This window comes from Panthera leo, chromosome A2, assembly GCF_018350215.1.
Source record: "Panthera leo isolate Ple1 chromosome A2, P.leo_Ple1_pat1.1, whole genome shotgun sequence".
Classification (NCBI taxonomy): Eukaryota; Metazoa; Chordata; class Mammalia; order Carnivora; family Felidae; genus Panthera; species Panthera leo.
In genome coordinates, this window is record NC_056680.1 from 5970300 (window position 1) to 5991070 (window position 20771).

Consider the following 20771-nt stretch of genomic DNA (forward strand, 5'->3'; position numbering starts at 1 on the left):
GGTAATTCTGTGTTTGGCTCTTTGAGGAACTACCAAAGGGTTTTTTCCACAGTGGCTGCATCATTTTACATTCCCACCAGCAATGCACAAAGGTTCCTATTCCCACACATCCTTGCCAGGACTTGCTTTTTTTTTTTCATTGAAAAAAATTTATAGCTGTTTTAGTAGGTGTGAAATGTTATCTCATTGTGGTTTTAATTTGTGTTTACCTAGTGACTAACAGGGAGAGAGCATCTTTTCATGTGCTTATTGGTCATTCGTACAGCATCTTGGCAGATATGTTGTTCAAGTCTTTTCCCCATTTTTTAAACTGAGTTGTATGTCTTTTTGTTGTTGTTGAGTTGCAGAAGCTCTTTATATATTCTGGATATTAAGCCCCTATTAGATATATCATTTACAAATATTTTCTCCCATTCAGTCAGTTGTCTTTTTACCTTCTTGAGAACGTCCTTTGATGCACAAGGATCTTAAGTTTTGATGAAGTCCAATTAATCTGTTTCTTTTTTGTTGTCTGTGCTTCTGAGATCGTATCTTAAAATCTATTGCCAAATCCAGCATCATAAAGATTTAACCTTACATTTTCTTCTACAAGTTGTTTGGTTTTTGTTCTTATATTTGGGTTGTTGATCAATTTGCAGTTAATTTTTATATCTGGTGTGAAGTAGGGGCCCAATTTCATTCTTGTGCATTTGGAGATCCAGTTGTCCCACACCAGTTATTGAGGACACTATTTTTCCCCATTGAATGGACTTGGTACCATTGTAAAAACTCAACCGAACATAGATGTATGGGTTTGTCTCTGGGCTTTTATTTCAATTCCATTGATTATATGTCTATCCGTATGTCAGGACACAGTGTTTTGCTTACTGTAGCTTTGGATTAAGTTTTGCAATCTGAAAATGTGAGTCTTCTAACTTTGTGTCTCTTTTTTTTAAGATTGTTTTGGCTTTCTGGGGCCCCTTGCAATTTCATATGAATTTGAGAATTGGCATCTCTAGTCTGCTAAAAGGACTTGTTGGAAGGTTGGTATTTTTTAATCTGTTGATAGCTTTGGGAAAGAATGACTTTTTTTTTTAAGAGAGAGAGAGAGAGAGAGAGAATGCACAAGCCGGAAAGGAGAGAGGCGGATGGAGAGAGAGATCTTAAGCAGGCTCCACCACGCTCAGTGTGGAGCCTGACACAGGACTCGATCTCACAACCATGAGATCATGACCTGAGCCGATATCAAGAGTTGGACACTTAGCCAACTGAGCCCAGGTAGTATTGACATCTTAAGAATATTAAGTTTGCTGGGGCGCCTGGGGGGCTCAGTCAGTTGAGCGTCCAACTTTGGCTCAGGTCATGATCCCACAGCTCGTGTGTTCAAGCCCTGCATAGGGCTTTGTGCTGACAGCTCGAAGCCTGGAGCCTGCTTCGGGTTCTGTGCCTCCCTTTCTCTCTGCCCCTAACCCAGTCACATTCTGTCTCTGTCTCTCTCAAAAATAAATAAACATTAAAAAAAAAAAGAATATTAAGTTTGCCTATCCTTGAACACAGGGTATCTTTCCACCTGTTATGTATTCTTTAACTTCTTTCAGCAATATTTTGTAGTTTTTCAATGTACAACTTTCCACCTCCATGGTTAAATTTATTCTCAGGTATTTTACTCTTTTATTTAAAACAATTTTTTTTAATGTTTATTTTTGAGAGAGACAGAGACAGAGCGTGAGCTGGGGAGACGCAGAGAGAGAGGGAGACACAGAATCCGAAGCAGGCTCCAGGCTCTGAGCTGTCAGCACAGAGCCTGACGTGGGGATCGAACTCATGGACTGTGAGATCATGCCCTGAGCCGAAGTCGGGTGCTTAACCGATGGAGCCACCCAGGTGCCCCTCCTTTTCTTGATCTTAGGGGGAAAGTTTTTGGTCTCTCACCGTTGAGAATTGTTGTAGTCCCTTTGGGCTTTCATAACAAAATACCATAGAATGGGTAGCTTATAAACAACAGAAATTTATCTCTTTTGTTCTGGAGGCTGGAAATTAGATCAAGGTAGTGGTAGATTCAGTCCCTAGGGACTTTCTTTAGCATTTCTTGCAGGGCAAGTCTAGTGGTCATGAACTCTCTCAGCTTTTGTTTGTCTGAGAATATTTTGATTTCTTCTTTATCTTCGAAGGATAGTTTCACCAGATATAGAATTCTTGGTGGATAGTTGTTTTTTTTTTTTTTCCTTTCAGCACTTTAAATATGTCACCACAGTCTCTTCTGATTGCCATGACTTCTGGTGAGAAGTCAGCTCTTAGTATTGAGGATCCCTTGGAGATGATGAATCACTTCTCTTGCTGCTCTCAAGATTTTCACTTTGTCTTCTGACAGTTTGATTACGATGGGTCTCAGTCTCTTTGAGTTTAATCTTATTTAGAGCTCGTTGAAGTTCATGGATTTGAAGATCCATGTTTTTTACCAAATTTGGGAAGTTTCAATCATTGTGTATTTTTGTTTGTTTGTTTTTGGTTGTTGCTTTCTTTTTGTTTTTGTTTTCAAATGGTATTTCTACCTCTCTCTCTCTTCTCCTCCTGGGAATCCCATAATGTGTGTATTGGTCCATTTGATTGTATCCCAAAGGTCCCTTAGACTCTGTTTATTTTTCTTCATTCTTTTTTCTTTCTGCTCCTCAGGTTTGATAATCTCAATTGTGCTATCTTCAACTTTTCTGATTCTTTCTTCTGCCTGCTTAAATATACTGTTGAACACTACTAGTGATCTTTAATTTTCAGTCTTGAACTTTTCAATTCTATGATTTTTGTTTGGTTCCTTTTTTATAATTCCTATCTCTTTATTGACATTCTCATTCTATTCATACATTGTTTTCCCCGTTTCTTTTAAATCTTTATCCATATTTTCTTTTCACTTGTTGAGACCAGTTAAGACGGTTATTTAGAAATCTTTTTCTAGTAAGTCCAGTATTTGGACTTCTTCAGGGATGGTTTCTGTCAATTTGTTTTTTTCCTTTGAATGGGCCATACTTTTATGTTTCTTTGTATGCCTTTGATTTTTTTTTTTTTTTTTTTTGTCGAAAACTGGACATTTGTATGTTTATAATGTGGTAACTTTGGATATCAGATTCTCCCTTGGCTCCAGAATTTGATGTTGGATGTTATTGTTTTTGTGTTTTGATTGGTGAGAGCTCCAGTAATGCATTTTTTAAGTAAGTGACTTCCTCTGACAATTCTTGCAAATACCATATTCCTTCATGTGCATGGTCACTGAAGTCTCTGTTGCTTAGTTTGTGGTTCAGCTGGTGTTTTTGCAGAGATTTGTTTTAAACACCAGGAGCTAAAAAAGCAAGCAAATAAAACAAAAACCCCACCTTTCTGTCTTCACAAATGGCTTCTGTGCCAGAGCACTCCTTCAACACTTAGCCAGGCTTGCACTGAGGCTAGAATCAGCCTGAAGTAAACCTTGGGGTCTTCTCAGGTCTTTTCTGAGCATGTATTTTGCCTTGGGCATGCACCAGACTTTCTACATCCCAGTTGATACACAGGTGTTTCTGAATATCCCAGTTTTCCAAAAACACTCTCCCCAGCTTTTGATCCTGAGCCCCAGGCAATGTAGTGTATGGTTTGACCATAATCTTTGCCTCAGATGTCTACAGGTTGTTAAGCCAAGTTTACTTGAATGCCAAGTAAGTAAAACAGAGATGTGTACTTTGTGTCAGTCTTTCAGGTAGTTTCCAGACAGGTTAGAACAGGCACTCATTATAATTTTTGAATAAAGCCTCCTCTGTTCCCTCCAGAACCAGGGACAAGGGTCTCACACTGGGAACATGGGCTTCCCTTTTTAAGACAATGCCATACCAGGGAGAGGGTGGGACAAGGGCAAATAAAAATGCCACAAAGCCTTTTACCATTTTGGAGTTGCCCTTTTTATTATTATTATTAATTCAGGATTTACTTGGTTGCTCTGAATCTTTGACTGTTTTCCAGAGTTCTGAAAATTTGGTGATGACAATTTATACTTGTTTTTTGCTGTTTCTATTGGGGATGGATGAAGGCTGCCTACTCTGATTTAGCCCAAGCTAGCCTGGGTCGTGAAAGATATACGACCAGCCTATATATATATATATATATATATAACCAGCCTATATATATATATATATATAACCAGCCAATATAAATATATATATATATATATATATATCACCAGCCAATCAACCTCCAGCTATGAATGAGGCCATCTATTCCAATATTTTATGGCTGTGTAACAAGCCACCCCCGAACTCAGTAGAAAACAGTAGCCATTTTTCTTTTAAATATGTTTGTGGATTCTGTGGACAGAATTCTGTGGGGGGTGGGGGGCGGGGGATGGTTTATTTGGCTCCATGGCATCTAGGGCTTAAACTGGGAAGACTCAAAGGGCTGGCGTTCCTGAGTGGTTTGGGGCTGAAATTATTTGGGGGTCATCTTTATTCACATGTCTCGTTCCTGGCTGGGACTGCTCAAATGGTTGGGGTCTCATTGTACTACTCTCACTGTAGTTTCAGGAACCTCCATGCGGTCTCCCCACATGACATCTATAGCATGGCAGCCTTGGGGTAGTTGGACTTATTACATGATGCCCCAAGCCTCTGAAAGTGAATCTTCCAGCAAACAAGGGAGAAGCTTGCATGGTTTTTAATGATATAGCATTGGAAGTCATATAGTATTGCTTTGGATATACCTATTGGTTGAAGAAGTCCAACCACACTCAGATTCAAGGTGACCTCTTCTTTTGATTGTCTAAGTATTTTCTTGGTCAAAGTATTTTCAGTTATGTTTTAAAACTTCATTGGCAGGGCACCTGGGTGGCTCAGTCAGTTGAGCATCTGACTTCTGCTGCTCAGGTCATGATCTCACAGTTTGTGGGTTCAAGCCCCGCATCGGGCTCTGTGCTGACAGCTCAGAGCCTGGAGCCTGCTTCAAGTTCTGTGTCTCCCGCTCTGCTCCTTCCCCATTCATGCTCTATCTCTCTCTGTCTCTCAAAAATAAATAAAAGTTAAAAAAAAAATTCACTGGCTAAGTAAACAAACTCAGCTAACCTACAGATGTGTGAATGAGCCCTGCTATGCTCAGCAGAACTTTTCATCTGAGCCTGACCCAAATTTCTGAACCACACAATGTGAAACAAATAATTTTTATTTTGAACTATTGATTTGGGGGGTGGTTTGTTAGGCAGCAATAGCTAACTGACACATCTTGGCAGGTATATCACACTCATCAAGCCTAATATCAGCTGATCACTTCCTGGAGCCCTACAAGGTGATGCAGGTGAGCAGACCCATGGCTTCTGTAGGCCAGTGGCTCCTCCCTGTCTGTGTTCACCCTACAGTCTGCCACCCCTGGTTTAACTGCTGTAAAAGCTCCATCCATCCCACTGTTCTTTGATTCATTTCAATATCCTTTTAACAGAACCTCTGAACACAATAAAAGATACGTTGAATTGAACAATCCCTAACCATTCTACTCTTGGTCCATACAGCTTACCTCCATTCAGTATTTTGTTTTACAAATATTAAAGGAGCATCTACAACAGGCCATTCACCCTTCAAAATACTGGAGAAGTGATAGTTAACATGAAAAAAGTGTTGCTTCTGTAATAGAATTTGTATTCTGGTGGGATACGGTAAGCAATTTCTAAAATTGTTCCCAGAGGTCTCCACCTCCTGGTATTCATGGCCTTGTGTAATCTTCTTCCAAGGAGTGATTTGCTTCTAACTGATATAATACCTCATCATTGAAAGAAATGTCATTTTTGTAACTAGGTTACAAAAGATTCTGACTTCTATCTCTCTGGCACATTTTCTCCCTTGTTGGCTTTCATGAAGCAAGTTGCCACATTGGAACAATTCATGTGGCAAAAAACCTGAAGGCATCCTTTGGCCAACAGTCAGCTAGGAGCTGAGGCCCTTAGTGCAACAAGAACTGAATGCAACCAAAAACCATGTGAGTGAGCTTGGAAATAAATCTTTCCCCAGGTGAGCCTTCTGATCAGATCCTAATCTTGGCCATTCCCTTGATCTCAGCCTCATGAAACACCCCAGGCAAAGGATCCCAAAGTCATGTCTAGATTCCCGACCCACAAAAACCTGGGACGATAAATGTGTGTTGTTTTAATCCATTTGGTTTGTAGCAATCTCTTTTACAGTAATGGACAATGTGAGGGGAGTTGGGATAAATAAATGAACAATTCAGAAATAAATCACAGAGTGATACAAGCTATCCAAAGGCTACAAGAATGGGGTGCCTGGGTGGCCCAGTCGGGTGAACATCTGGCTCTTGGTTTCAGTTCAGGTCATGATCTCGTGGTTCGTGAGTCCGAGCCCTGCCTTGGGCTCTGCGCTGACAGAGCATGCTTGGGACTCTCTCTCTCTCTCCCTCTCTTTTTGCCCTTCCTGCTCTCTCTCTCTCTCTCTCTCTCAAAATAAATCAATAAACTTAAAAACAAAACAAAGGACCCAAGAAATGGGGAAACCTGAACAGACTAAACATCACAGGAAACATTGGAAAGGAAGGTAATTGAAGATTTCATATGTGAAATAGCACTGGGCCAAGGTGGTTCTATAGCCTCACCCTGGTCTCCCTATACCCTAGCTTCACCATTTGATTCCTATGACCAGTTTGCACTTTCATTCTCAACCTGTTGGATCTTGGAGAGTTTCTCCTTCAGTAATGGCCTTGGTGCCTCCCTCTGACTTTGCTGTCCCTGTAGACCCAGGCTGACTTCAGTCTAGAGAAACTGGAGTTTCTGGAAACCGGACCAGTTTCTGGCCGCCTTTTGTCCTCAACCTCCCAAGAGCAGAAGGGGATTTGGAGAGCAAAGACTCATGAATGCCAGGCGCATTTCAAGGTCAGGCAGAAGAAGAGGAGCCTGTGAAGGGGATGGAGGAGGGGCTGGGGAGATTGAGGAGACCCCAGAGAGGACGTGACCAGGGAGGGAAGTCCTGGGAGAGTGGAGTTTCAAGCAGGAAGGAAGAAGCTCTTCTTAGGGGGTGGGACCACGACAACAATGGGTCTGTTGGTTTTCCCAAGGCAAAAGTAGATACTATCATTGGTCGTGTTCACGGAGTGGGGGGAGGCAGCAGTGAAGAAAACCCTTTTTCAAGAAGTTTGGTGACACCTAGAGGACTAAAGGTGATGAGAGAAGCCAGGCCTATGTTCCTGGAAGTTTCTCTGTTCCAAGACGTGAGGCACAGATCATCTGCATCCCCAGGAACAAGTTTTCAGGACAGAAGCAAGAGTGGACCCAGGCGTTGGCTTCACTGCAGGGCAGAGCTCTGCAGTGGGGCCACGCCCTTCTTCCTGGTGCTGTCACGGGCAGCAGTGCCCAGGAAGGACTAACGCTCGTGGAAAATGAGCAGACCCAGAGGACTGTGACGTCACCCTCAAGAACTTGCAAACATAGGAGACGCGGAGGAAGCAGGGGTCCCAGCCAGTGCAAAGGCAAGGAGGCAGGGACGTGTGGCATGCCTTCTGTAAACCAGCGCTGAAGCCGCCTTGGGCACTGGGTGGCACTGTCCAGCCTGGTGAGACACCCAGCGGGCTGCCCATTTCTTGATTCCTGACCCCAGCCCTCGGTGGTCTCCTTCTGGTCTGTGGCTGTTAGCTGAGGTTCACGGAATTCTGCTGCTGGCAAGTTCCTGAGAGGCCAGCCCCAGCCTGGCCAACATTTCAAAGAAGGAGAGAATGACATCTCTGAAAGCACAGGTGTCACTTGTCTGAGCCATGAGAGGTTAAGTGGGCTCTGACCTGGGGTAGATCTTCGGGGAAGATTTTGTATCAAGTCAAAGCTTACAGAGTGTGTCAGAGTCCGTGCAGTCCGGTTAGTTTGGGAATGGGCTGCAAGTAGCTAAGGAAGGAAGACTTCCTGGAAGAGGTGGAATTGAAAGGTGATGAGATTCGTTAGTGGAAGAGCGGTGAGAATGTGGGTGGGGATGTAGGACTGAGCAGCCGCGTGAGGTGTTGAAGTTGAACTGGGCAGTGGAGAGAGCCAACGTTAGCTCATTCCGTTTGTCATTTATGGAACACCTCATCTGAGCCAGCTTCTCTACAGGGAACTCGGTCTGCAGGGGGTGGGGGGGGCAGATCTGAAAGACAGATCCAGGAAGAGCCTGGAGGAAGCACCTGCCCCAGCCTGGTGGGCATCTAAGATGGCTTCTCCGATAGAAGAAGAAATATAGTTAGTCTTTGTGTTTGGCTCCTGGCAGAAAACTCCTAAGACCTTGGTAATTCTCTGAGTGATAAAAGGATCATGTGTTATTTATAAGGCGCCCCTTTGCATCATACCTGAGTTTATGTTAACAAGATGACTCAGCAGAGGGCCTGGACGGGCCTGGTCCCCATGAAGGTCAAGGGATTTGAAGGTTGGAGCTTCTAGGGGCTGGAGGTTGAGCTCTACAACAATCCTTGAACAACAAGACTTGGTTAGCTTCCTGGTTAGTGAGGTGTCCGCATGTGGGAGGCTGTGCAGCTCAGTTCCATGGGGACCCTCTGGACTCATTCTGGGCACCCCTTCATTTGCCTGCTCATCTGTGTCCTTTATAACATCCTTTATAATAAACCAGGAAGTATATGTAAGTTTCCCCCTAAGTTTTATGAGTCGTTCTGGCAAGTTATTTGAAGAGTCCTGAGGAGGGGGTCATAGGAACCCCTGATTTATAGCCACTGGCTCAGAGGTATGCGTGGCCTGGGCTTACAATTGGTGTCTGAAGTTGGGGACAGTCCAGTGGCACTGAGCCCTTAACCTGTGGGATCTGTTAAAAACAAGGCAACAGGCCCCACACACGCCAAGCCCCACGGCACGGGATGGAAGCTTAACTTAATCACTGTTTTGCTCTCTCAGAAGTGGAAAATTTTTCAATGTTAATTTTATTTTTGAGGGAGAGAGAGAGATCCACCAGGGGAGGGGCAGAGAGAGAGAGAGAGAGATTGAGAGCGAGAAGCCCAAGAAAGCTGCACACTGACAGCAGTGAGTCCCAAGCGGTACTCAAACTTATGACCCGTGAGGGGCGCCTGGGTGGCTCAGTCGGTTAAGCGGCCGACTTCAGCTCATGTCGTGATCTCGCGGTCAGTGAGTTCGAGCCCCGCGTCGGGCTCTGTGCTGACAGCTCAGAGCCTGGAGCCTGTTTCAGATTCTGTGTCTCCCTCTCTCTGACCCTCCCCCGTTCATGCTCTATCTCTCCCTGTCTCAAAAATAAATAAAACGTTAAAAACAAACAAACAAACAAACTTATGACCCGTGAGACCATGACCTGAGCGGAAGTCAGACGCCCAACCAACTGAGCCATCCAGGCGCCCCATCTCAGAAGTGGCATCTTAACCAGCCAGTCCAGAATCACCTGATCAATACTAGTTAGGTGACCTGCTTCATGGACCCCTGCTGTCCCCTACACGGCAAGGAAACTTGCAGCAACCAACCTACTTTTTTGTTGTTGTTGTTTTAAGTGGATTTATTTATTTTGAGAGAGAGAGTGTGTGTGAGGGAGGGGCAGAGAGAGAGGGAGAGAGAAGCTCAAGCGGGCTCTGCACTGTCAGTACCCAGCACCCAATGCGGGACTCGAACCCATGAGCTGTGAGATCATGCCCTGAGCTGAAATCAAGAGTCGGATGCTTAACCGACTGAGCCACCCAGCTGCCCCTAATCAACCTGCTTTTTGGCCTGGCACAATTTCCTTGTTCTTGCCCTCTTCTGCCTATAAAGTCTCTTGCCCTTTAAGCTCCTCAAAACTCCTTTCTATCCCCCATATTAGATGCTGCTCAATTCATGAATAATTGGATAAAAGGCAATAAGGTCTTCAGTTGAATTTTTTTTTTTTTTTTAATCAGATCCGATGCTACCTCCAGGTTGGTAATGTCATCACGGAGTGAAATTTGTGGGACGTCCAGTTGGTGTCGGCTGAGACTTAGAACACAGTTTGGTGACGCTAGAGCACACGCAGAACTTCCAGAAAGAAGGCGGTTGTGCTTTGGGGGAAAGGCTACACTCTGAAGGGCGAACTGCTTGCACAGAGACGGAATGGGGAGGTGGGAGGAGGAGTGTCGTCGGGGCGACTGGCACATGCAAAGATCAGGAAGTGAGGCAGAATGTGACTTCCCAGGGGAACTGAAAGTCTTTCAGCAGGACTCCAAGTCCCAGGAGGGAAAACTGGATGACTAGTCTGGGATCCATCACGAGGTGTTCAGCCGCAGACGGAAGGGTTAATCACAAAGGTGGTAGGACTTGGTCCGCCCAAGAGAGAGTATCTTGTCTGGCGTTCGGACGAGCGGTTGATGTCACGGCTCCGCTCGTGTGTCTGCAGATGGGAAGTCAGCGTCTCCTCTGAAAGTCCAGCTGGGCACCAAGAGGATCCTAATGGAGGCAGACTTGGACCCCAGCCCTGCCTCTCCTGCTGTGCAGCCACGGGCAGGTCTCCTCCACTCTCTGAGCCTCCGGCCGTCCCCATGTGTGAAATGTACAAGCGATAATAATTCATTTAGGCAGAACTTTAACAGCCACGGATGGAATGAGAGTTCTTGACCCTGGGGACAGAGCAGTGAAGAAAACAGACTCAGTCTCCTCCCTCTGAACAGCCAGCCCCCTGCTGTTGTTATAAATCCTTTGGTGAAACACAGCCCCCTCTCCATTCACTGACATATTGTCAGTGGGGCCTCCTCGTCCTAGCGGCAGACCTGAGCCGTTGTGGCAGAGACTGTATGCCTTGCAAAGCCAGCAAGTATTTACTAGGTGCCCCCTTGGTCTAGAAAGTTCCATTCTGGGGGAGACAGGTAGTTGACAGATACACAAGTTTGGAGCCTGAATCTGCCGCCTCCCCTCCCCCTGCCTTCCTCCTTCCCTCAGACTTCCTGAGTCTGAGAGGCAGCACTATCAAATCCCCCCTCCCGCTTTTTTCAGCTGGTCGGAGTTTGGGGCACAGAGCCGAATGAAGAGGAGGTCTGTCCCGCAGTTCCAGCATTCATGGGCAGGTGACACAGTCCTCTTTTTACTCCCAGGTAAAGTGGGAACAACAGTGGCTGCGTAATGGGAATTGACTGAGATCACGTCCAAAAAAGCATTTAGCACTAAGTGCTCAAGGAATGCTGGTAGGATTTTCACTTCTGGTTACAATGCAGAAGGACCAGGGCCGCCTGGGTGGCTCTGTCAGTTGAGCGTCCGACTTCGGCTCAGGTCATGATCTCGCGGTTCGGGAGTTCGAGCCCCGCTGGGGCTCTGTGCTGACAGCTCGGAGCCCGGAGCCTGCTTCGGATTCTGTGTCTCCCTGTCTCTCTGCCCACCCCCCCACTTGTGCTCTCTCTCTCTCTCTCAAAAATAAGTAAAAACACTAAAAAAATAAAAATTTTTTAAAAATTAAAAAAATGTAGAACAACCCAAAAGACCCTCACTATCATGGCGACAACTAGAAAAACCCATTCTTTCCGATGGAGCTAGTTCAGAGTGGTGGATGAAAGGGAGTTTTGATGAGCTGGTTTTCAGAGATAAAATGAGCCCTTTGTAGGTGAGTCAAGAGCAGTGGCATCTTCTATACCCAGGGGCAGGCGGACGCCAATTCTGGGTATGGGAAGGCTTGCAGAGATAAGGACGTTTCAGGGACAGAGGAAATCAGCCAGTTACTGGAAGACGAGAGTTAATGTTTCAAGTGGTGGCCACTAGAGTGTTGGAGTCCAAACCTGGTGAGGGGGACATCCACATGGAGGGTTGTACTGGTATGGGGGGGTCAGAACTCAGGCGAGGTAAGGGCAACACGGTGGTCAGTCTACCTGGTGGGAGGAGTCAATGTCCAAGCAAAGTAAGGAAGACATCCATACAGGTAGAGGAATGGTGTCAGAAAGGGAGACTGATTATATATCAGGGCATTCATTCATTCAGGATAATGGGAATCAGGTTTCCCGATATCAGATATCAGCACCTGATATCAGGGTACTGCCAAGTTGAACAGAAAGAAAACTAGAATGAACCCTATTGTACTTAATTGGAGGTGTTGGTATAAAATCATGGCTTTCAAAATATTTAGAGAAGTGCGTGCGTGCACGCGTGTGTGTGTTCCCATTTGTCTACTGAGGGGTCTTGGGACCAGTGATGCTTCAAAGAAATGAGCACACTTAACATCCAGGTCCTGGTTTCTGAAACGCCATTCTCCGCTTAAAAGCAACCCAGCCTCTTTGGGAAATGGCTGACTCCAGAGTTGGGACAGGGAAAGCCTGGAACATCTAGTTAGAATAGAAAGGAAGTTTTGGAGTAGGTCATCAGGAGGACCACTGGTTGACCTGTGAGCCGGACCTGGGCACTCAGAGGCTCCTCTCCCATTCCTCAATCCTTGGAATGTGGGTTCCACTTGCCTTTTCTATTCCCAGAGGCTGCCCCAAGGACATAGCCTTGAGATAGCGATGTGGTGCTGAGATATACCATCTGGATGGTATATATGAATGGGTCCCTTTAAAAAAATTTTTTTTAATGTTTATTTATTTTTGACAGAGAGAGAGAGAGACAGAGCATGAGCAGGGGAAGGACAGAGAGAGAGGGAGACACAGAATCCGAAGCAGGCTCCGGGCTCTGAGCTGTCAGCACAGAGCCCGACGTGGGGCTCGAACTCACAGACTGCGAGATCATGACCTGAGCCGAAGTCGGATGCTCAACCAACTGAGCCACCCAGGAGCCCCAGATGGGTCCCATTAAGGTCTCTACATAAACTTTTAAGATCCTGGTGGGCAGGTGTGGAGATCTACTCGTCTTGCAGATACCCAAGACAAGCCTCGAATGTCATTCCTTTGCTTATTAAAACTGCCACCTACCGATCTGGAGTGGCCTTCTTCTTTCTTCCTGCCCTATATGTATGGGGACTAGTTTCAGATTTCACCCAGGGAAAGTCCTGAGGTTGCAGACCAACAGGAAGGAAAACTGATTGGCAAAAAAATGGATAAGCAGATGTCAAGAGGACACAGAAGCCGGTTTGAAAGGCTTCCACTGGCCAAATCAAAGACAATTTAAGCATCAAAAATATGGGAGGAAGAAGCAGCATCAGCAAAAATGCCACAGTAAGTTTTGTCCTTCTAGGAAAGCGATGGAATAAACTGCAAAATTTGTCAGAATCAGCATTTTTAGAACTCTGGAAATCAACCAAAATCTCACAATAATTCAGGGAGCGTGTAGTCCAGAAAAAGAGCTGAATCTCAGTAAAGAACAGTGAGCTCAGGAGAATCTTAACTTACTCTGGTTCGATTCCCCACCCTCCAACTCAGAAGTAGCCCTGAAAAGTAACAGTCTGGATAGCTGGTTCTGGAGGGAGAAGAACACAGCTGGAGCTCTTAAAAATCCTCACTGCTGAGCAGGAGTCATCATTTGATCTGTCTGATTTCCCTGGAAGCCCACACTTGGAAGGCTAGTCTTCAACTGACCCTGCTTGAACTTGCCCAGTGCTAAAAGCCTCTCTCCAGGGGACACTCCTCAAATGTTTTAACAGGACAGCTGCCTGAGGCAATGAGGCAAATACCAGCCTAGTCAAAAGTCTCAAAAGGAAAAGTTAAGGAATGAGAGATGTCCTTGGGGCTTTGGAAAGGTCTGATATATTCTTGGGATCTGAAAGGTCACCTGTACGCACAGGGGTTTGTGCACACCCAGGAAAGATCTGAGAAAGCCCTAAGCTCTCAGTTCTGGCTGGCTTTAAGGCTCTGGGAAAGCAGGAAGTGAAGGCTAAGGCAGAGCTTCAAACTTTCTGGCTGTGTGTTGAAGGTGTGTCTGAACAAACAAAGTCCCTCAGCAGAGACTGGGAGACTTTTAGAAGCATTCAAGGAAATCTCTGTCCAGCCATCAGCTAACTTCTAAGCTAACTGAGTAGAGATTTTAGTGGGCTTACATGACAGAGACTTTACAGAATTAGTTCAGAAAAGTCATTAAATAAGCAAAAAACAAATAACAGTGACAGCAAACCTTTAGGAGGAGGAAAAATCTGATTTCCATAGCTGCCATATTATTTAAAGTGTCCATTTTTCAACAAAAAGATTATGGGACATACGAAGAAACAATGAAATATTACCCATACACGGGCAGGGAGGTGGGGGTGGGGCAGAAAAAGTGACTAAAAACTGTTTCTGAGAGAGCACAGATGTTGGAATTACTAGACAATGATTCTAAATCAGTTATTTTAACTAAATTGGTATTGATCCTACCTAGATTGTTATAAATTAATATGTTAATAGTAATCCCCAGGGCAACCAAAAAAATAATTCAAAAATATATAGTAAATGAAACTAGAGAACGGTACACTAGAAAATACCTATTTAACACAAGAAAAGATAACCAAGAAAGACCTAAGACATATAAAAAACAAATAGCAAAATGGGAGATATAACTCCTACATTACCAGTAATTACATTAAATATAAATGAACTAAATTCTCCAATTAAAATGTAGAGATTGACAAAAAATTAAAAATAGAACTACCCTACAACCCAGCAATTGCACTACTAGGTATTTATCCAAGGGATACAGGTGTGCTGTTTCAAAGGGGCACATGCACCTGAATATTTATAGCAGTACTATCAACAATAACCAAAGTATGGAAAGAGCCCAATGTCCATTGATGAATGAGTCGATGAAGAAGATGTGGTGTATATATACAGATAATGGAGTATTACTCGGCAATCAAAAAGAACGAAAGCTTGCCATTTGCAACAATGTGGATGGAACTAGAGGGTATTATGCTAAGTGAAATTAGTCAGAGAGAGACAAATATCATATGACTTCACTCATATGAGGAATTTAAGATACAAAACAGATGAACATAGGGAAGGGAAACAAAATAATATAAAAACAAGGAGGAGGACAAAACATAAGAGACCCTTAAATACAGAGAACAAACTGAGCGTTGCTGGAGGGGATGTGGGAGTGAAGATGGGCTAAATGGATAAGGGGCATTAAGGAAGACACTTGTTTGGATGAGCACTGAGTGTTTACATAGGGGATGAGTCACTGGAATCTACTCCTGAAATCATTATTGCACTATATACTAACTAACTTTGATGTAAATTAAAAATAAATAAATAAATAAATAAATAAATAAATAAATAAATAAAATGTAGAGATTGACAGAATGGCCTAAAAAAGATGATCCAATTGTATGCTGTCTACAAGAGACTTTGCTTATTTTTAATGTTTGTTTATTTTTGAGAGAAAGAGAGAGGGGGGGAGAGGGAGAGGGAGAGGGAGAGGGAGAGAGAGAGAGAGAGAGAGAGAGAGAGAGACAGGATCTGAAGCGGGCTTCTTGCTGACAACATCGAGCTTGACCTGGGGCTCTAACTCATGAACGTGGAGTTCATGACCAGAGGGGAAGTCAGACGCTTAATTAAAACTAACTGAGCCACCCAGGCACCCCAAGAGACTCACTTTAGATTAAAAAAGAGAGAGAGAGAGAGAGAGAGAGAGAGATAGTAACGTATAACCAATTGAATCAGGTTGGAAACCAGGGGTCCATACATATGCAGAAGGAGAGTTTGACATACACCGTTTCAGAGTGACTCTGCAAAATGCTTCATAATCAAAAAGAGGAAAAGAGTAATTGCTTAATAGTTGGTTAATCAAGGGAAGGTTAAGTAGTGGTTAAGCAGGGACCCAGAGGCCCACCTGCCAGGGTCCTATTCCGAGTACCTCCACTTACAAGCTGTGTGACCTCAGGCAGTTCCTTTCCCTCTCTGTTTCTCAGTTTCCTCATCTGTAAAGCAATAGAAAAGCCGTGTCTTCCTCATAGGGCAAATGTGAGATCTCTCAGGGCGCGCCCCCACCCCCCAGCCAAAGACCACCAGGAGCTCACTCGCGGTGGAACAGATCCAGATTTACTGCCTGTTTCCACAAGGGGGAACACACACCCTGGGGAACTGCGAGGCACGTGCCAAACGCTATTGCTACTGAGTACCTATTATTAGAATAGGCGATGTATATACCCAGCACTAGCACCCGGTGGTAAACCTCTCAGAAACAGTTCGAGGCAGGGCGCTTGTCCCGCTTCCCACCTGAGGAAACGGAGACTCCGACCAGGCCGGGCCAGCGCTCGCAGGGCTGGATAGGGGTTGGAACAGCGCCTTGTGACCCCGGGGTTGACCGTGCGGCTCCTGCCCCCACCCTCCGTGCCTTCTCCCCTACTTGTGTCAGCACTTCATTCCTCCACCCTCTTTTCCGAGAGGAAGCAGCGTCCTGTTTTGTGTTCTTGTTCCTGAATCGGGGAGGAATGTTCCTGAGGAGGGGCTGCTGGGGCAGCACGTGGGGTTATAAAAACCACCGCGTGGAGGGGAGCCGGAGAGAAGAGGAGGATGGCGGAGATGTGTGACCCCAAGGAGCCGGATGACCCCGGTGAGGCTGAGCCCCCACCGTGGGGTGACGGCAGGGAGGGCCGGGCTCCCTCCAGGCTCCTGGGGGAGTCAGGCCTGGCCTCGGGCTTGCAGTCCTGACGGCGGGGCTCGGGCAGGCTCGGCTTCAAAGCTCGGCTAAGTGTGTTCTGTCCCGTTCAGAGGTGGAGATGTTTGGGAACCAGAGACTGGCTAAGAAATATACCGGCCTGCTCAGGAGCTCACGGAGCCTGCCAGGTACCGAGGTGGGCGTGTCCAGAGCGGGCATCTGGGCAAGGGGCAGCGGAGAGGCCCCCGCTCCAGCATGGAGGGTGGGGGGGGGGGCTGGGGCAGGGTCCGTCCCTGCGGACCTCAGCTCTGCCCGTCTGCTGGTCCTTCAGGGTGTCTGACCCAGGCCCACCTGCCTCTGCTGCTGCTGCTCGTCTCTCTGGGCTTCTTCATGCTCCTGGTGACCACTCTGGTTCAAGGTGAGTCGGAGGCTGGGGGCTCGGAGTCTTGGGTCGCTTTAGGTTGTCCCTCTGGGAAGGTCTCGGTGCTATTCCGCATCGCCTTCTGTGTGGCTGGGGGCTGGTTACTACCCCTCTCTGAGCCTGTTTCTTCATCTGTGAAATGTAGCTCGTCTTCGTCCACACGGGACCTAGGCTCCCAGAGACCTTGAAACTAGATTTTTGACGCCAGGTCAGGCCTGAAGCTGGTGCTGATGAAAGGGGAATTCTCGGGGCTCCTGGGTGGTTCAGTTGGTTGAGCGTCCTACTTCGGCTCAGGTCATGATCTCATGGTTCATGAGTTTGAGGCCCGCATGGGGCTCCCTGCTGTCGGCACAGAGCCTGCTTTGGATCCTCCGCCCCCCCTCTCTTTCTATCCCTCCCCCACTTGCTGTTTCTCTCTCGCGCTCAAAAATAAATAAACATTAAAAAAAATTGGGGCGCCTGGGTGGCTCAGTCGGTTAAGCATCTGACTTCAGCCGGGGTCATGATCTCTTGGTTGGTGGGTTCGAGCCCCGCGTCGGGCTCTGTACCGACAGCTCGGAGCCTGGAGCCTGCTTCGGATTCTGTGTCTCCCTCTCTCTGCCCCTCCCCTGCTCACACTCTGTCTCTATCTTCCTCTCTCAAAAATAAATGTTTAAATTTTTTTTAAATAAAAAATAAATAAAGGGGAATCCTCTGGTCTGTTGCAGTCTCCAGGATCCACCAATCCCTGCAGAGAGACACAGGGGACCATCGGGAGAGGAACCATCAGGAGAGCCCCGGCCTCGGTGAAGGGCTAGATGCCCCTCGGTGAAGGGTTTGGGGCAGGAGAGGGCTCAGAGGCTGTGTGACTTTGGATGAGCCACCGCATACCCCTCCCCGCAGGGGTGAAGGAGGGAGGGTAGAGGTGGGGGAGGAGACTGGATCCCCGGGTGAGACCCTGGGGACAATGTCAGGCAAGTCATTTTCAGAGCCTCAGTTTTGTTGTTTGCATAATGGACTCTTGGGGTCCATTGTGAAATCTACTGATAATGTTGTCACGGGGCCCTCTCCACACCAAGCACACCCTAGGTGCTTAATAATTGAAGTCCTCTCTTCCCAGGGGATGTTTCTCAGGCCCAGAAACCATCATCCCTGGAGGAGATACTCCAGCAGCTGACCTGGATGAATGCCACCCTGGGTAAGCGTCAGACGCCAAGGTCGGGAGGGAGTTTGGGGATCCCAGGTGGGGCTGGAGCCCACCTTCTATGGCTCCTGGCTTCCTCAGGCTGGGGTCCGTCACACGGATTTCCCGGGGACTGAGCCGACAGCTGAACACAGGGGCCCGGCCCTGGGTTCCCAAGATCTGATGCACCTGCTGGGGGCCTGTCTGTCCCAACCCCACTCTCCTCCCCAGCTGGCCTGTGCCGCCACTGCCCCTGGAAATGGGAACTTTTCCAGGGAAGCTGCTACTTCTTCTCCCTGACCCAGAACACCTGGAAAGAGTCCATCGCCGCGTGTCAGAACATGAGGGCCCAGCTGGTGGTCATCAACAGCACTGAGGAGCAGGTGAGCTGAGCAGAGCGCCCGACTGGGGTGGGACCTCGGCAAGGCCAGCGAAAAGCCTTCTGTCCCTCTTCTGCCCTCCCCGAGATGGAGGCCTGGGGCGGGGAGATGGCAGGAAAGGCTTCCTGGAAGAGGTGGCCTTGGGAAGGTCATGTGAGAGAAGAACATGCCCAAGAGGAACCCATGTGTGAACAGAAAGGGAACTCAGAGCCCTCTCGAGACTGTGCAGAATCTCTCCCCAGACATGAAGCCGAGGCTCAAGTAAACACGTTTCCACACGTGTACGCACGTTAACACAGCCACGACACGCGTGCGTGTGAACACATACAACTTGAGTGAGGGCTATCGGCTGGACCACAGGTCTTCCGTGGGGAGGGGGCAGGGGACCATGGGAATGTGGGCAGACATGGGGAAGGGTGATGTCTCACTGCCCGTCCTCCCCCGCCCCAGAAATTTCTGAAGTCTTGGAATACGAAAAATAGCCAGCGCACATGGATCGGCCTCAGTGACCACCACAATGAGGGTTCTTGGAGATGGGTGGACGACACTCCCCTCCAACTCAGGTGATCTCCCGGAGACAATGGCCTGGGAAGGGTGGGCACTGAAACCCAAACCCGGATGCTCAGACTCTGGAATTGGAAAGCGTCATCTGATGGGCTTGCTCAGTGGAGATGCAGAGTCCTGACTCCATCCCAGGGTGGGGGAGTCTGATTCTATAAATCTAGGTGTGGGCCCAGGAATCTGCATTTGTACTTTGCAAGCGCTGATTCCAGTGGGAGTGGTGTTTGAACCCTCGTTTTGAAAACGCTGCCTCTGAATCCTCGCCACTCTCTGACTGCTACTGGGGCTTTTGCCACCAAAGGCCGGGGACCAGCTCTTCCAAGGGTGGGCTGGGGAGTGGGCTCTGGGTAGAGCAGGGGGGCCGATGGCTTTGATGGTGTTCACAGCTTCTGGAAAGAAGGGGAACCCAACAACCACGGGGATGAGGACTGTGTGGAATTGTACAGTGACGGCTGGAATGACAACAGATGTAGTACAGAAAACTTCTGGATCTGTAAGAAGCCCTCGTCCCCCTGCCCGGGCCTCTGAGGGCCAGTGCTCCCCGTGCCCCACCCCGTCTCCAGAGATCAGGCAACGAGCTCATGCATGCATGCTGCTCGTTTCTCTCGGGCTTCATTCTTTCTGCTTCTCCCGCTGGTGGACTCCCATCCTTCTCCTGCATGGAGGTCTTTAAGATCCTGAGAGAGATTCCGAGACCCCCTTCTCCTCTAAGATCTGTCCCTTTGTAGGCTGTAGACGTCTCCCTTCTTCTGTTGATGGTCTCAGCCCCTCTCCAACACCCCCCATGACATCCCCTTAATAAAGTCACACACTGCATTATGTGTTCCATTGAACTTCTGTCTATTTTTTTGGCCACTGTTTCACTTACTATAGTTTTATATTATATTTTATATAAACTAGGGTATTGTTTTCTTTCACTCGGTTTCTCTCTACTACTGTGTATTTTATTTCTCAGATACAGTTTTGGATTAATTTGTAATTTGGGTTGGGAATATACATATATACATATAAGTATGTACGTGTCTATGTGTCTGGCTATCTATCTATTTATCTATCTATCATCTATCTATCATTTATCTATTATCTATCTATCTATCATCTATCTATCTGTCTATCTATCTATCACCTATCAACCAATGTATCTATCTATCCATCTATCATCTATCTATCATCTATCAATCAGTGTATCTATCATCTATCTATTATCAATCTATTTCCTATCTATCTATCTATCTATCTATCTATCCATCTATCACCTATCCATCTATCTATCCATCTATTATCTATCTATCTATCATCTATCAATGTATCTATCTATCTATCTATCTATCATCTATCTATCTATGTGTTCATTCATTCCTGAACACATCATGTCTTTATACGGCACTTTTAAATGTCCTTCAGTAAAGTTTTGTGACTTTCTTCATAAAAACTTTATTACTAAATGTGTGTGTTAGTGTCCTATTGATGCTGTAACAAATAACCACAAACTTTGTGGCTTAAAACAGCACAAATGTACCTCTTACAGCTCCAGACGTTCAGTGTCTTAATTGTCTTCGTGTCCTTAAACTTTTTGATAAGTACTAGTCAATTATTCCTTTTTTTAAAGTTTATTTTTATTTTCTTTTGAAAGTGGGGGGAAGGGACAGAGAGAGAGGGAGAGAGAGAATCCCAAGCAGGCCCCACACTGTCAGTGCAGAGCCTGACACAGGGCTCGAATTCACAAACCGTAAGATCAAGAGTTAGACGCTTAACCAACTGAGCCACCCATGCGCCCCTACTTTTAATTTTTTTAACTTTATTTTTTAATTTTTAATTTTTTAAATGGCATCTGTGCCCTTTATTTCTTTTTCTTAA

General features: G+C 46.4%; 1 protein-coding gene across 1 annotated transcript; it reads left to right on the top strand.

Moving 5' to 3' along the window:
* Positions 1–16213: 16213 nt before the first annotated feature.
* CD209 (CD209 molecule) lies at positions 16214–19730 on the top strand. The gene is made up of 8 exons (XM_042927419.1): positions 16214–16345; positions 16504–16578; positions 16722–16808; positions 17519–17596; positions 17911–17988; positions 18205–18356; positions 18804–18916; positions 19301–19730. Exons 1-8 carry the CDS (start codon positions 16306–16308, stop codon positions 19440–19442), a joined length of 765 nt encoding a protein of 254 aa, XP_042783353.1. The 5' UTR covers positions 16214–16305; the 3' UTR covers positions 19443–19730.
* Positions 19731–20771: the final 1041 nt, after the last annotated feature.